The sequence below is a fragment of the Drosophila teissieri genome, chromosome 2L (assembly GCF_016746235.2).
Source record: "Drosophila teissieri strain GT53w chromosome 2L, Prin_Dtei_1.1, whole genome shotgun sequence".
Taxonomy (NCBI): domain Eukaryota; kingdom Metazoa; phylum Arthropoda; class Insecta; order Diptera; family Drosophilidae; genus Drosophila; species Drosophila teissieri.
Genome location: NC_053029.1, coordinates 4,820,896 through 4,838,336, shown reverse-complemented (window position 1 = coordinate 4,838,336; position 17,441 = coordinate 4,820,896). Strand labels below are relative to the sequence as shown.

At 44.1% G+C, this 17,441-nt stretch overlaps 2 protein-coding genes across 2 annotated transcripts in view; one reads left to right on the top strand and one right to left on the bottom strand.

Annotated features, from left to right (window-relative positions):
- LOC122622903 overlaps nt 1-17,441 on the bottom strand; it is a 28,683-nt gene that overhangs the window by 4,646 nt on the left and 6,596 nt on the right. The window contains exons 2-4 of the mRNA XM_043801589.1: nt 12,286-12,630; nt 5,552-5,718; nt 132-268 (exon numbers count right to left, since the gene is read on the bottom strand). Coding sequence (XP_043657524.1) covers nt 132-268; nt 5,552-5,718; nt 12,286-12,372 — 391 coding nt within the window. The 5' untranslated portion in view covers nt 12,373-12,630. The remainder of the gene's footprint in view (nt 1-131; nt 269-5,551; nt 5,719-12,285; nt 12,631-17,441) is intronic.
- On the top strand, nt 16,903-17,406 carry LOC122622906 (transcription initiation factor TFIID subunit 12). The gene is made up of 2 exons (XM_043801603.1): nt 16,903-17,097; nt 17,161-17,406. The coding sequence occupies exons 1-2, from the start codon at nt 16,906-16,908 to the stop codon at nt 17,383-17,385; spliced, it is 417 nt and encodes a 138-aa protein (XP_043657538.1). The 5' UTR covers nt 16,903-16,905; the 3' UTR covers nt 17,386-17,406.

Sequence of the window (17,441 nt, the reverse complement as noted above, 5' to 3'; positions counted from 1 at the left end):
GAGCAGAGTCCTTCGCTGAAATTGACATTTGCTGGCGACAGCAAAATCGCAATGACCCGAAATCGAAATGGCGACAGCTGAAACATGCTTGCAGTTGGCACTGTGCGTTGGTGGTGCTGAATTAAACTTACCATAATAGCCGGACATGTCCATTGGCACGACTTGTATGAGGCGATAGCTTTTCACAAGTTCACGTAGGAACAACTGGGCCATGTAGAACAGGAGCACCAAGTGCGGGTTGTCGGTGAGGATGCCATCGGCCATGGCGCTGCAAAAAGCAGAAATGGAAGGGTTAAAACAATGGCTGCCATGCAAGGTAACGTGAACATCGGATTCCAAACATCGAACACCGAGCTCTGTGCTCTGAGTTCAGATTTCCGATTTCCGAGTGAATATGAAACTGGAGTGGCATGCCGCAGTCGGTATGGGCCGCATTTGTGGCACGCCAAATTGCATGCGGAAATTGTGAAATGAAATTTATATGATTTTATGACACTTCTTTCGGGTCGAGAGTGGGGGTCGTAAACTGGCGACAAACTAATTCATTTCCGGCAACTTTTAAATTCCATTCTAGATGGTTGTATCTCGGTTCAGCTGGGTTCGAAGTAACAATTGGTTTCTCTATGGAAACCATGTGGCATATTTTTTCAGGCCACGGCATTCAAAATTTCCCATTGTTGCAAAAATAACTCTTATGCGGAAAAAGTATTGGCGTTGGCAGCAGTTCGATATAAAATATGTAAGACAGTAACTGGTAGAGATAAAAACGTTTTTGATTTAAAGGTTTTTACATTTATACACACTACTAAAAAGTAAAATGTTTTCTACTTTCGCCAATGAACGTGGGGAATTAAATTCTAATTCCACGATCAGCAGCACAACGACATTTTAATTCAACGAAATTAGCATTGCAAAATGTTATTTAATTCCAGAAACCGCTCTGCAGCACTCGCTGCGGCATAATTCATTTAGAAAACACTCAGAATTTACAGTGGGTACGCAAATTGCTGCTTAGTTGACATTAATTTCAGTTTTAGCAGTGCGAGGCACACAGTCGGGGCAATTATGAAGGCAAAAGTGGGCGAATTTGCGGAGTGGGACACGAACATAAATTGCCATAAACATATTTGCAGCTACACAGGAATAAATTCAATTTGTAAATTGCTTTTGCATTGCCCGAACTCTACGGAGCTGGAAATGAAAAATATGTATGTATTTCACAGGGGAGCCAAATCCGGGAAAGTGTTGCCATGTCTTCTGATTTCATCCCACCGCCTGGCATTAAAGCAAATAAATTGCGAATTAATCTTCCCCAAGGTGAATCTCAAGCGGAGTTTGGGTGCAAAGGGGATTTAGCATAAAGTGATTTAGATTTGGGCTCCTTACCCACGCAAAAGTTATTTGCTGGGGGAGCAAAGGAAAGTGTAGGCTTGGAAGCTGGTGTTTCTGATCACCTAAAGATTATCCATACCATAAATATATTATAAATAACGTTTAAATAACAAAATTCTATAAATAATTACATTTAAGCAACTGAACAAATGGCGAAATCCCCAATTAACGTATACAAATTTGGCAGCATGCTAAATTCATAATCAAACGGTTATGACCGCTGGTAATACCCCATTAATATTTTACTATCACACATCAGCATTTATGCCGCAAATCACGAGGAGTGGAGGGCGACTTTAATGCCCCGAATCGTAATCAAATTAATGCTAAGCGATTTGCTTGAAAAACTGCAAGTTGTAAATGGCAAAGGGCACTGTTTTAATGACCTTCCTCCTCCGATTATCCCATCATTTCATCTCTCCAGAAACGTGGATTGTGGAGCGCGGACATTAACGTGGGTCATTTTCGCCACACCCAGAAAATGGCAATAATAAGTTTGGGAGCAAAGGAACAAAATCTGCAAAACATCCGAGAACCCAGCAAAAAGAAAGAAAAAGCAAAAGCAAAGGGCAAGTGAAGAAAAAATGGGCAGACCATTGTCAGCAGATGGTCTTGATTACAGCTCGGACGTTATATTCATTTATTGCGAATAACAGTGGAGTATTTTTTATTTCCCCGCTAGACCAAAGCAAGTTCAGCACAGAAAATTGAACCAAAATGCTGAAGGGACTGGCCTTCATAAAACGCGCTGTTCGATCGAAGTTATTAACTGCAGCTGTAGGGAGCTGTTAAAATTGCCACACTTTACGAGGCAGGATTCCTTAAAATGTCCGCCGCTACGTGACGAGCTCTCCCTAATTGTGTAACTCTACCCACTGCTACCCGTCCTCCGTAATTTGCTGTCATTTTCACAAACATGACCACAGAACACAGCAGCTTCCTCCGAGTTCCCGAGTTGGCCAACCGACGAGGGAAGCCGGCATCAAGTGTCGAAATAATGAACGAAGTAGCCGACAGCGACAATAAAACAATGCAGGACTATGGGAGGCCAAAGGATATTGGCAATATTATGTACATTCAGTCATAAAAATAAAATTTTTCACCGAGTTTTAAAAGGTTTCTCTAGATAAATAAGATCAAACAAAAATCTTTACAAGTAATAAATACATTTTTTAAATATATTATGAACTCCTTTCCACTGTGGCAGTTGCAGGAAACATAAAATTTCCGACACAGCCGCAGACAACGCCATCGACGACGTCTATGAGATTGGCTTTGGCTTTGGCTTTGGCTGTGATGAGGACGTCCCCGGAGGTGGGAATCCTTGTGTTATGTTCACCCTGCGGCCTCTCTGGGCAATTGTCGGATTGTGTTTTCCGTGCAGCAGCGAAGCACGAAGGATGTGGCAGGCAGCAGTCCGAGTAATATTTGCAGCGGAAATGCGTTTAAGGCAGCACGATGGCTGGGATATGGGGATGGATGGCGTGGAGTGGGGACGTGGAGCTGCCCCCGAGGACTGTGTTGACTAACTTGGCTGTCAAAACAGGAGAAAGCAGCTAAAACAAAGGCAGCGCCAGTAATTTAGCAACAACAAACAACTGCACACATAACTACAAGGCAAACAGCAGAACAAATGCGAAGTAAGCGCAGGCAAATAGACAGATGGATAGATAACATGAACACAAACGCAAACACGGCGAAATGGACCGAACGTCGCCTCCAAGGATATACATGTGCTATATAAGATACACTGCGATAAATACTAATAAGTTTAAGAAATGCTTGGGAAAATCCAAATAGATCTAAAGGTTCTATCACTTTGGCAGAAGCTAGACTATAATTTCTACTGTGTCTCAGTTACAGCTGTTTACCGCCTGGCATTGCTTTTTTTCGAGTGTATCTTCAGGACATGTATAAGTGCGCGTTGGACAAACAAACAGGCAAACAACTATCAGTCACTCAAGGCAGTTGGCAAAGTGCTGCCGCCATCTGAGAATCTTAGTCCGAATGGGAATGGAGGTGGAAATGTGAATGGGAATGAACATGGAAATGAAAATAGGCATGACTTGAGAAAACGCCTGCCAGAGTGTCTATGCCAAGGTAGTCTCATAGGTCTGAGCTGATTTTTCCCAGCACTCCCCTTTTCGCAGGGGAAGGGCATTTCGTTGCCTTGGGTGGCCACAAGGTATCACAACTTTGTCGTCTTGTTTGGCCAGCCAAACCGCAAAAGTTGCGGCTAAATGGTAAATGTATTTGTTCCAAAAGCCAAGTTCGTGGGCCATGTTTGAGTTGCTATTATGAATGTTTAGTTTGCGGTGATCTAACATAAAAATAATGTAAAACATTTCACAAAGCGCTCAGAAAGATAGCCTAATTTAATCCAAGCTCTGGTTGCTTTAGTTTAAGCTATAAAATAACTAAAACTTTTCCAGTTTTGGTTTATTTGCAAGCATAATTTGTTTTAAAAGCTACAAGGATTATTCTCAATCTTTAACATGGGGACTCGACATATTCCTTACGGCAAAACAGTAAACTTAAAGTATTTATTTCCCTACTTTCTGCTCTTTTCAGGGGAAATGGAACAGTACCATCGAGTTGTTGTGACTTTGGCTGTCTCACATGGGTCATGCATGTGTTTACAAAACATGAAACAGCAACAAACATCGAAATATTGTCAGAAAGTTTGGCTCTGTCATTGCCAAGTTGCCACTGAAGTTTTTCCCCCACCTCACGGCTGGCTTTGCTCCATTTGCTTTGTTCATTTTCCGAGAGCATACTTTTTGCTCTATTGAACTTTTACTTTCAATTTAACTTTGAGTCCTCGAGCAGGCGGCTTTTTTTTGCAGCGCAAATTCATTGTCGTCACTCATACGCCATGTGCGCCCATTTGCAAACGGTGACTGCTCGTCGAGGAAGCGAAGAATGTGAGGCTGACTGCTCGTCGAGTCGTTCATTTGTGTCAATAAAGCAGAAATTAATTGAAATCTTCCCCCTTTGCTGCTCTTTTCCGCTTTTTGTCCCTGGCCGAGTGCAGGCAATCATCAATTTAACTGTCTCTGGTTCCGCTTTTCCTTCATTTTTCTGCACTTTTCCCCAGTCGAATATGTAGTGCGGATGGACAGAAGGCTGATGCCGAATGCTCGTCTCGTTATATTGACATTTCTCACTTCAGAGTGACATTTAAAGCTTCTGCTCGATAATAAATCACATTGTCATATGGCAGCGTGGTGTGCTTAAAAAGTTCCTCCCCGCAAACAAAAATTTGACAGATACCCCATGTCTGAAATTACAAATATGGCATTGTGTGTGTGTGCGAATTCCTCCTCAAGATGTTCACTAAAAAAAAAAAAGAAAAAGGAGGCGTGCGATAATGGCACATGTGTGGCATCCACAAGGGATTTCGCCTTTGAAACTTTTTGGAGGCATAAATCAATAAATTGAATTCGGTAAACAGACAGGCCCCGAAAAAGTCAACAGGGACGTTGAAGTTTTGTGCCTTTCTGGGTTCTCCAGCGTAAATCCACATCACACTGATGTGGAAGCTCATGCCACATCATTCAGTGCGGGCTTTCAACCAAATTTGTGCAGTTTTCCCCCTCACTATACTCGTTGTTATTCGAAACAAATGAGAAAAACAATGGCACAAAGGTCCTTTCATCGGGCTTAATGAATAAAAATTACCCAATATGCTCCGCAGCACCGGAGGCAGCTCGAAAAAATGTTATTAACTTTTGCCGTTTCGAATGGCAGGGATCGGGATCGGGATGTTGAAGTGCTCTGGTAAATTATGCAGCACTTTGAAATTGAATTTCAAACTCAGCCACTAACTCATTTTGGAACGCATTCCAAGGACCTTCAATCCGAGTCCAACAAATTGTTATTTATGTTATCTGAAGCCAACCCAAAAGCGCTTTTCTCTTTCCAATTTGGCTGCAATTAGATTTGCATACATTTCCATAAGGAAGGGACAGCCACATGAAGGATATGCCCCAAATGTCACACACACGTTGCTGTTTATGTTTATGTTAATGCTATCTATCCCTTTGGGCGTCTTTCGCTCGGGTACACTGAACAAAATGGTTGTGCTCATTGGCTATACATATATAAGTTTCTTGGTAAAATGGTTGAATGATTTCTCGCCGTGCTGGTGGAGACTCACCTCTTGACTTGGGGCATCAGGATCTGGGCGGTGTGCTTGAGTGCCTCCACGCAGGTGCGACGCAGCTTGCGGATCTTCTCCCGCAGCTCGGGGCAATCCTTGGCCTGGCCGACGTGTATCAGCATATCCCGGAACAGCGCCACATGGCTGTTGATCTCCACGATGAGCTGAAATCACACGGAATGGACGAGGCAGTGGATGAGTGCATGAGTGGAGAGCTGGAGATTCATATCAGGGTCATCGGTGGCATCAAGTGATGCCTAATTTATGCGAGAGCTCTATTAGCCCGGGCACATAGCACACAGCACATTGGATATTTTAATTTATGCACAAGCCCATTCTAAGGACTTAATATATATGTATGTATTTGTTTGCCCAGCCGGCTTGTTGGCCCATCAGAAATTTCTGGCAAATTCTTGGCCAGATAAAATGGACGGAGCCGTTTTACGGTCCATTGCCGAAATGGAGGCGGCAAATGAGTTGAGCAATCGAGACCTAATTCCTTCGCCGACGCCATCGACTTTCGCCTGCGGCGGCATCAGGCTCATAAAAATTAAAATGCCCGCAATGCAAAGGATTATTCGAGCTCATTTATGCTGGTTGTGCCTTTGGAAGCAGATCAGCTTCTAAAATATTTAATATTATTGACGAATTCATTTGTTATTATTTTATGGTGTGCGCTTTAAAATGGCTTTTAAAATCTCTTTAATATCAAGATTGACTTAAATATTCTGCAATTGGTATTGATTTCTATGCATAACTAGGATAAAAACCAATTAAAGCTGCTGTTTCACCGCTGTATTTTTAAATAAAGTTCGATATGTTTTTATTCTGCTACCGTCGCCAAGTTAATTCCACAGTCATAAGCTTAATTTCCCGGGTAAATCCCGCACCCACACACACACACGAACCCCTGCCGCAAATCCAACGCACACACGCATGCGAGTGGCACGTTTAAATATTAATGGTTGACTCCGGCAACCTCATTTCGCAACCACCAAAAATCCACTCCCCCATCTGGTGGCGCACTTCATTTAAAACGCGGCGTATGCGTAATTTTAATAATCCTCGAATCCCCGAAAGTCTGAAACGCCCCCGGCGAACGCAAAGTGAATTCTGTGGCTTGACTCAATTTGGGACGACAGCTGTGCGTTGAGCACTGTGCCGATGAAGAAATCCGGATGGAGGCCGGAAGATTTGCAGCTTTATGAAATATATGCATGATTAGTCATATTGATGGCATCGCCTTGACAATGCCACAAAGACAGGGCCCCAGAGGGGGCGTAGGCGTAGGCGTAGCAGGGCGGGGCACTTAGCCAAATTGCTTATTGAAAGTGCTGTGAGTGCGGTACTCTACCCCTCCCCCCTCCCTTAAAAACTTTGCCCAATAAATGGGCGTGGCAAAGGGGGCGGGCTCATGGTTTTGTAATCATTCCTCTCGGCTCGGTCGTAGTCGAAACTTTTCCACCATCAGCTGTTGCTGCCCTCTCCTCGTCGGCAATTTTATTGGATACATTGTTTTTGGTAGCCTGCTTTGTTTGCCTTTCAGTTGTGATATTGACAGCAACAAGACAGAATCGATGGGGAATCCGGGTTAATTTTAAGCACAAAATCAAATTGTGCCTGCTCAGGAAAAAGGCTCTTCTAAAGGATTGGAAAAAAGGGCACAAAAGGAAATTAAATCTTACAATGTGGGAGAAAGGTAAATCAATCAAACTCATTTGTCTGAAATATAAGTTTCCTATATGACTTGACTATACAATAATTCATTAAATACTTAAATAAGACACAGTTCACTGGACATCCCACGTAGTAACGCCTGCGTTGCGACCTAATTATTTGGGTTTTTTCGCCTGTCCACCAAGGACAGTGGCGCCCATAAAACAACGGCCAGTGTGGCACAGGTATAAGCTCATAAAAGCCACACGCATAAATTTTATATGACGCTTAAATCTCGGCAGACATAAAGAGACAAAGCAGGGCTTTCACTGCCGGCAAAGGCAAAGGTAAAGGCAAAGGGGGTTTGTGATGGGCATTGCAAAAGTTCATGCAGCTCATGCAAATCCCAAACGTAAACGCCTGTCGTCTTCGTCCTGCGGCAAAGGTCCTTGGGCTGGCATGAAAAGGGACAGCCGAGAGCGGCGCTAAACCAGAGTCAAGTCCCTTGCAAAAACAAAAACAACAAAACCAGCAAATAATACAAATGCGAAAAAAGCCGGAGCACATTTCGGAAATTACCTGGCCACCACACACACAGCAACCCATATATACATACATATATACTCGTATATGCGACTGGGATATATGTAACATATTCAATTCCCCCGGCGCACTTGGCGCTCCATTTGGTCAGTAATGAAAGCAGTGCCTCATACCGGCGGCAGCAGCTAAAAAGTGTGCCACAAAAGATGTGCCACCATATGAGGCAGCGTGTAGAACAGTAACAAGTTGCACGGAGAATCCCCTTATCATTCCACATTCCTTATTCCATATGAATATGCATATCCATGCGGAACTGGACTGGCCACGTTGTTTCATTCCATTCTCCTGCTGGCAACCACTTGCAACTACTTTTGCGTCAACAGTTGAGGCGGAAAATTGAAAAACATCTGCGAGCTTAGTGCAGCAAAAGGAAACGAGAGCAGCAATTGCACGCGTTCTACGTGCCACAAGCCATGTGCTATGTGCACCGCCGTTAAAAATAAAGTAAACGAAATCCTGAAGAAATTTAGTTGGTATTTTTCTCAGAAGTTACCAATACCAATTAACTAAGAGCAACAGCTTTATAAAATTAAAATGTGCTGCATAATTTTTACAGATATATAATACTCAGATATAGTTTTTTCCAGTGCACATACGTGCTGCGGTTGCCGTAAAAAACACACTCCCATTCTCCCCTCATTTCCCAAATGTGTAAATCAGCAAAAACTCAAATGCCACAATGCCAAGAACAAGACAAAGAAAGCCCGCGGGCAAAGAGATGGCATAAGATGGGTGCTGTGGGTGGTTGGTGGGTGGTTAGGTGGGTGGTTTGGTGGGTGGTGGTTGGGTGACAGGGTAAAGAAAGCACCAAACACACAAAAGCGAACGACGACAAGCAAACTGAATCTAGACAAAGTGAAAGCGGAAATTAAAATTGCAATACAAAAGAGGGGAAACCAACAAAGACAAAGAAAGACAGCGTTTTCATAATGAAGAGAGTGTGTGGGCGTTGCACTGTGTTAGAGTTTGTTTTGGAATAGCTTAGGAATGCATTCGCCGCGGGCAATGAAAAAATAATGTCCACATGCAACACTTTGTACTTTGTACAAACACTCTACACATATTTAAAAACAGTTTAAAGTGCACTTTTTGCTCTTATGTTTTATCTACAATAGTGTTTTAGCCTTACATTGTTAGGATGCCGAAAGAAGGTGAATAGTTATAATCAGGATAATAGTAATTCCCCTTTTTCATTTCGCAGAAACATCAGATGCACTCCTCACAGCCAATAAATATCACGCACCATTTGCAACACAAGCTGCAAAAACTTTGATAACGCGCTGCTGCTAATGCGCTTTCTACACTTGCCACACTTGCTACACTTTCCACACTCACATGCACATCTGTTGATGTCCAGCAACTGCCACGCCCACATGGAACAATTACGAGTGGACGGGGGCCAAGCTAACAGAGTGCAATGCCAAAACGCATTAGCCAGTTCAACCAACAAGTTGAACTGTAGAATAATTACTATCGAACTGACGCGGGGGGTCGGATGCGGGGGCGGTGGATGCAGGCAATCGCAGGAAGCAGCCAACTAGCCAACTGTCCTTTCAGCAGTCGACCTTTAACCCCGCACCCCCCTCCCACTGCTACGCCATTCGGCCAAACAAAGGTTCGTTACAGTGTATGAATGTCCGACAGGGTTTTCAAATCGGCTTACAGAGAAAAAAAGGGGAAGTATCATAGAAAATATGCAAAAATATGATCATTCTTTACCAATTGCTTTTTATTGAACTAATGCATTTTCCTTGGATAAGAACTATTACTTGCACTACTTCACGAAATCTTTACAAGTAAGTTGACTGATTTTTGCAGTGTCCTTCAGCTTGGTAACAACTTGCAGCAGGCGAAAACAGTGGGCAGCAGCGAAAGCATCACAATGCCGCAGATGTGCAACACACACGGCCAATATCGAATGGTTCCATGTGGCGTATGTGGGAGGATATGAGGGATACGAGTGTGTGTGTGTGTGGCACAACCAGGGGCTTAGGTGCTACCCACAAAGCCCCACTCGGCCAGCAGCAGCAATAAAGGAAAATAAGTGTCTAGAACAAGCAGCGACTAGCATAACTGCGGGAAAGTGACGGTGATGAGAGCCCCTAACCCTCGTCAACCCACGACCCCTCCGAATTCGATTCCTGGTGCCACAGAAAGCAATTTGAGCTGGGCTGCCTGCCTCTGGTTAGATCACGTGCACCACCGTTGCGGTTTCGCCATTGCTGGCCATTACAATGGAAACTGAACTAAGATTCGAAACCATTGTATACCCTCTTCACATAAACCAATAAATTCTTTCTTTCTTGAAAATCCAGCTTAAATTCTTAAAGCCACATTTTCCATCTTCGCTGCTTTTTTATCGCCGGGCATCCAACATTTTCATTTGCAAAGAAAACTCCCATCGAGGCAGCAATTGCATCGGCTATTCGGGTCATTTGCGTAAGTGATAACAAAAACGAGTAATCCGCAAAATCGATAAGATGCTCGCCCGAGAACGAGACGGACTTTTATTTGCTCCTTGACGAGGAGGAGTGGGCATATAGTGGTCTCAATGGCCGGCGATTACGGCGATGTTGAGTTGGCTGCCAGCCACAAGAAGGACCAAAGGACGAGAGGGCCAAAGGACGAAAGGACCGGAGTGTGTGCTGAGCTGCTCGGTTTACATTATCAATCAAGCCGACTGACAATCGACGGATACCTTTCGGCCATATTGAGAGTGACACAAGGCGGAGAATCTGGCCGAGGACCTTGAACACGATCCTTTGTTTGGCCAGGACTTTTTATTGCGCAACTTTCGCCCCGAAATTTATTTGGCCTTCAAGCCACACACACACACATCTGCACATACAAAGCCCAAACAAACGCAGTAGAGACAAATGCTCGTCGCTAAAGTTAAGCACAAGTTTTCAGTTTTTATTGAGGTCCCGAGGTCCTGTGGTTCCTAGTCCCAAATACCGAGAGCCACGCAGAAAGGAGAAAGGAGAGCAGCCCCAATGACAGGGTCGACTAAATGTCTGAGCAAACATGCCATACATTATTCCAGAATTAATGAAGACATATTGGCGGCTGTTTAGAGTGTGGAAGTGCTCATTTAATGAAAATCGGTTGTAGTTCTTTTTCGGCACGCACTTTCCCCACTTTTCCCGCCTTTCCCGCTGCTCCATGCTCCATGAAAAACTGCAGTGGCCAAAACCGAAATTATTATTTCCACTCTAGACCAAGACGGCGAGCCATTTTTCTTGAGCTAAAACTGGGGGGGACTTGAAGGTCCTTCCTCATCATCGCTTGTCACTCTCCCCTTTCGTCGAGTGTTTTAAAAAGCGAAAACATGCTGACACACTGAGAGAAATTGCACACCAAAGTGCCTAATTCAATACCTAAATAAATACTTTCAAATATACAAGAAAGCTAGCTTGCTTTCTCAAGTCCAAGTTTATATGCTACATCGCCTAGTATAACCACTTGAATGTGAAGAAGTTTATGGCATATTTGTTGCAGTGCTGAGGGCGCAGCTTGGGTGGGCGTGGCTCTGTGCGTGTCCTGTGAAAGGAGAGCTGCTTCGTATAAAAGTACTTCATTACTTTGCGCAACAGCTCGCGAGAATATAATGAATGGCAATAAACGTGTTTCACATTTTCCTTTTCGCTGCCACTCCGGCCGACTTCCCCCGAAATTTTCACAAAAACATTTTTCATTTAGCTGCTAGAGAACTTTTGTGTATGGTCAAGAGCACCACTGCCCACTATCCACCGCCCACTTTCCCTTAATGCAATCCTTTCAATAATTTCCATCAGCTGGTAGTGCAGTGGGTGGTCTGCTTTTAACTAAGTTTCTTCACATGCACGCCATAAACTTGTTTTCCACTCAATCTTATTATTATTCTATCGCGGAAGCTGCGCCAGTACACTTTAAAAAATCGCAAGTAACTAGGCTGTATTAGTTTTTAAATTGGTGAATTGGAATCGGGATTCATTAGTGCTTGCCTTCATTTGCCGAAAGGCGACCATGCACTCTTTTTGCGAAAGGTCACGCAGCCAGAAACCAAACTCTTCGAATTGCAAAGTGCAATGGAATTCTTTGGGAAAGCAAATGCAATTTGGCAATCGTTTGAGGTTTTCAAGTTTGGGAACAAGCTAAATTGGTTTCGCTCTCTGCCAGAATTTATCTTTTCAAATGCAATCAAGCGTTCGCACTGTGAGTTCGGAAGGCGAAGTTACTGATGCCATCGCAAGGACTAGACAGCTTGGCTTTTTGACTTTAAATCGATTTTAGAAATACATAAATTACTTTCAGCTAATGTGTAATTTTTCAGATTTTTAACTCTGTGCTTTAAAGGATTAAAACATTCGTTTCTTGCCCTTTAGTCTGCAAATTTGTAGCTTAAGATGAGTCTCTTTTATATTTAAAAAGAAGGAGACTTCTCTACATTGATTATACATGTATAGATACTTATAAAGATACCCTGGACTTACCGTATTCAGGTTGGTGATCTTGTCCAGCTCCACGGCCGTGCTGCCGCGATGGTGGTGCAGGTGGTGCAGATGGTGAGTGGTCAACATGTTGCTCGTTGGTGTTGCTCTTGCTGTTGTTGCTGCTGCTGATGCCGCTGTTGCTGCTGCAGTGTTGCAGATTGTTGCTGGTGCTGCTGTCGCTGCCGCATTCAATCGAACATGGCACTCGGGTCACAGATATCCGCTATTTGCTCTCGGAGCCGCGGCAAGCCATCGAGACAGCCGCTCAGCTCGCAAATTGGCAATGGCAATGGGATGCACTTAGCTTCGCTTGTTTCCAATCACATCACCTGGTGCGCTGACCATCTGCGAATAACATAGAGCGATTGAGTGGGATTCAGATTGAATTGCATATATGCGAAATGCGGCGACACCGGAAAAGGTTGGCACGCCTTTCCGGCATCGCCCGGGAAAATGGAAGGCGGGGAAATCGGATGTGGCATTGCCGATTTCCGGCACGTCACTTCACCATCGTCGCCACAATCGACTCATTCGGGGATTTTAGTTTGCATTTTGCTGTATTTTCTCCATCCCTCCCTCCCTTTTTTCTTTTTTTTGGTGCCACGCCATCGATTTTCATTTGTGGCACCGCATTTTTGCTCGCAGCAAAAACAACAAACGCACCGGATGCGACAGTTGGCCACCAACTGCTCCTGGCACTTTCGGCGTTAACACTTCATTTGGCTTTGAGTGGCTGAATTGGCTACTACGTGGCCACAAACTTATATCCACTTGGCCTCTGCCTTCGCCGCTGCCTCTGCTCCTCGCACAAATAAACAAGCAGGCAACAAAAGGTCGACGTCGAGCAGGGAAATTAAATTAAATTCAACTCTTGGTGCTGCAGCACAAGGCAAGACAACAGACGCTAGATCAACAAAGAGGGTTGACTAAAAAGTATTGAAAGCCTCAGAATAACTACCGTCAATTTCCTAAGAAACTACTGCACTCGGCAGATAGCTTTGTATGCAGATGTTCCTTTTTTTCTTTTTATGTTAAGTTGTATTGAATGAGTTATCAGGCGACCTTCGCCACCGCGACTGACCTTTGCCAGCTTTGCCATCTTCTCCATAAAATGATGAAATTACATTAAAGGAAAACAACTGAGAATTACCAAGCTGCAGCTGCAGCTGCATCAGCTGAAAAGTCGGAAAGCCAGCGCAGGAAAGCAAGGCAAACAAATAACGTAGGCTAAGACCCGAGGTAAATTGTTTGCAATGTCGAGGCGATGCGATGCCAGTATGAGATGAAGCGAAGATAGCTGCCTGCAGTCCGTGTTTGATTTGTGCCAGTCAAGTCGCTCGATTTGCCGATTTACCAACACAAACAGTTGTGAATGCGCCCTGAGCTAGGGTTTTGAATAAATTTCACAGAAAATCAATTGAAAAATCATGAAAAGAGTTTATAAATGCCATAGGTAAGTTAATTTGCATTAACTCAAATTCAATTCTCACGTAAGTAATATAATAAATATGAATATAGTCCTCTGGGCAAAAGACTCGAAAGTGAGTATGATTTCAATTGGCAATAGCAAATTTATGGCAATCAGCTAAAGCAAAGATATCAATCTGCTAAATCAATTTAACTTGGTCTGCCAGGATAATTCCACAGAGGAAGCGAATTTAATTTCCTGTTGAAAAATTAAATTCGCACACTTTTTGGCACACAAATGAGGCTCAAGCATCCTGCGTGACCAACTAAATGCGATGCCACATTAACGCCTGCCCCACGGTAAATGCAACTGATAAGAGGTGTATGTCTGCTGGCTTAGGAATCACACTTTTCCCGGAAGTATCCACATTGTTTGGCATCGGCGGTGGAAGGACGAGCCGCGTGCTCGGCATGGAAAAGCGCCTCATTAAGTCACGGCGCGCTGGAAAATATGCCGCGAAAGGATTAAGCAGCGATGCCGGCGACAAAATGGCGCGCCGCCTATTAAAGGATTTCATCTCATCCCCATTTCCAATCCCATTCTCATCGTCGTCCTCGTCTGCTAGCCATTTTTATTTCCATTTCCATTTTCATTCCTGTTGCTGCGCCGTGCGCTTCGCCGGCTAAGTGTAATTAAAAACTTAAATGGAGAAAGAATTTAAATGTGTTGCTTTTAGCATTTATGAAACATTAACGCGAATCTGTTGCAGATCGAGTTCGGTTTAATAGTCTGTGTGTTGTTGGCTCGATTTAAATTCATTTCGCATCTGCCACTGTGGCGTATACGCAATCTAGCTATCTGCCACTGTGGCGTATACGCAATATCTGGCACAGCCTCCGCGTAGGCGAAAAAGTGCGGCACGATAACAAAACGGGGACTAAGAATGCGTGGCTGTTTCATTTGTGTGTGGGAAATCCTTAACAACAGAATGCCATAATCATGGGAAATAAAACCATGCCGCATGGCAGCCAGCCTGTAGCTGCGAGTGCATAGAACATGCTGACTAGCTGGGAATTAGCCCCTCAGTCTCGACACTCTGCCAGACATGGCAGAAACTCATTAGCCTTATTACACAGACACCACTCTGCGGCTAAAACTGAGGGGCCAGAAGCATCTTGAGCCCCCACATGCGTATCAACTATTCATGCTCACACACACTCGCATTCAGTTTCTCCTGCGCCGCAAAGACATTTGAATAATTTTGACAAATGTGTGATTAATTCAAACATTTTCGGCAACTAAGGCTGTCGTTTTTTATGTGTGCCTGACAGCAAATTAGCACTTCATACACAGCAACTGAGTGGCATTCTAGTTATGGATATGATATGTGCCATTTGAACGCAAATTGAAGGCTGGAAAAACCTTTTTGAGCCGTTGTTTTAATAAGAGCAAAGAACAAGCTTGTATCTTAAATCTAGAGGAATGAACAAATGGACCAAAATTAACCAGTTGAAGCATTTTACATTCTAAGAGGTATATATGGTTATGTATTTTTATTAAAAAAAGGTTCAAAATAATGTTGGATATATGTAAATAAACTTATAAGGGACACACTGATTAGCCATAAGTTGTAGGCTCTCGCTTCTCGACAGTTAACCTTTCTGCCCCAGCCAAGTCCCATTCAAGTGCCCACAATGACTGCCTGATTGGGGCTAGGGCGATTAAAGACCCTGACAAAGTGAAATTTATGGCACTCGGCACACTTAAAGCTAAACGTACATACAGCAAAATATGAAACAGAAATGAGAAAGTGAGCGGCCAGCAGCAGAAAAGTGCACACAGCAAATAAAAGCGGCTATAGAAAAGAGTCGCATGCCGGAAACGGCAAACGACTGTCGGCGAGGTGAGAGGGGGAGGGGGAAAGAGGCAGTCTAATGCCAATGCCAAACACCGGATGCGGATGTGTGACACATGGCCAAGGGGCGACCTGCCCCCCATCATCTCATTCCCCTTCCCATTTCAGCGACGACGGGCAACATACGCACAATGTCATTGTCGCTCGCTTTAAGTAGGCGACTTTATTAAGCCGAGGACGTCGAGGACAACGAGGACACTGAGGACACCGAGGAGCACCTCCAAAGTGGCCGGAACGCAGCAAAGGCAAATGGCACACCGTTTTAGAATGACAAAAAAGGGCACTGTGGCACTGGCAGCATGCGAATATAGTACATTATCATAGTAGAAAATGATATTGCTACATAAAAAATAGGTTCGTAAATTGAGCTGGGATTAGTAATACTTCTATTTGGTTTATCTATACTAATCTTGGATTTTAATAGTAACTATTAAATACAGATCTGAGTAATAAAAAAACTGCATTTTTCAATGGTGCTTAAACTACAATCATTTACGTTTAGACTGCTAACTAAACAGCGCGTATAAATCAGTTTACAGAGCTGGCTTAAGTTGCAACCTAAAACTTGAAGCTCCCAAGGTGGCCTTAAATTTGGCGCGGTGCTCCGCTCGAGTGAAATTCCCACTGTGCATTGAGGGCTGGCGAAAAGAACACAAGCGGCATAATAGGCTGGCAGGACACCTGGGCACGTGTGGGCTGTTGTTTTGACTGGCCTTGCACAGGACCCACCTACTCACCTGGCATAAAATTAAGCCATGACGACGCGTTTGTCGCCTGGCTGCTTCTTATGCCGGGGCAAAGGTCGTTTGTGAAACGGCCACAATTTGTTGCTTTTTGATATTTATTTAGACGGCGGCGGCGCATGAGAAGTGAAAAGCGCACAGCCCAGTCGGAACATAAATCAAAAGGACAAGACGGCGGAAAAACCGTGAAGGAAAAGCCGCAGCGGAAAGGGGAAAACGCTGCGGCAACAATGGAAATCGTTTTCAGCTGCAGAGAGAGCGACTTAAACTGGTTATTTATGGCAGGCCAAGGGCGAAGAGTTGAGTCTGCAAGGCCCAGCTGGGTTGCCCCGATGCAAACTATTGCAGAGGCAAGAAGTGAGAAAGTGTAATGTCCCACGACACCCAGAAAAAGGTTGCTTTTCCATTAGGATTCAACTTTTTCTTAAAGACACAAGACCCAAAAGTATGCATTTATTCACACCCCAGCTCAGTATAATTTCCAACCAGTTTAAGCCACTTCCCCACCTAGTGCATGTGGCGAGAACGGCATAGGGCATCAAATTAATTGAAGCATGGATAGGAAGAACAAGGACCCTTGGTCCTTTGCCCTAAATGGCGACGACAGCGATAAATCGTCGGGCAACGAGAGTCCCTTTTCGACCAGATCCTCGAGCAGCTCCAGTGACACCAGCAGCGACAGCTCCGTGGAGAAGGAGCCGGCCACCGAAATGGAGAGCCTGTGCATCCCGGGCGGCAGCTATGATGTAAGTAACGACTTGTCCAATTAGGACGCATTAATCGATCCGGATTCCTGCTCCCCCTATCAGATTATCAGCAAGAGCAACATGCAGCAATTTGTGCAGAAAATCGATGGGAACGCCTCGCTGGACGATCAGGGATGTGATATGATGGCCAGAATAGCCGATGCCTTCGTCAATGACGTCTCCATGCGCATGGTCAAGTTGGCCAAGTACCGCAAGAGCCACGTTGGCGTCCTGGACCTGAAGTTCGTCCTCAAGCGCGAGTACAACATGGAGTTTCCCATTGAATAAAGTGGATTAATGACCAATAAATGTAAATAAATAACTATTAATTTATTAGTATAATA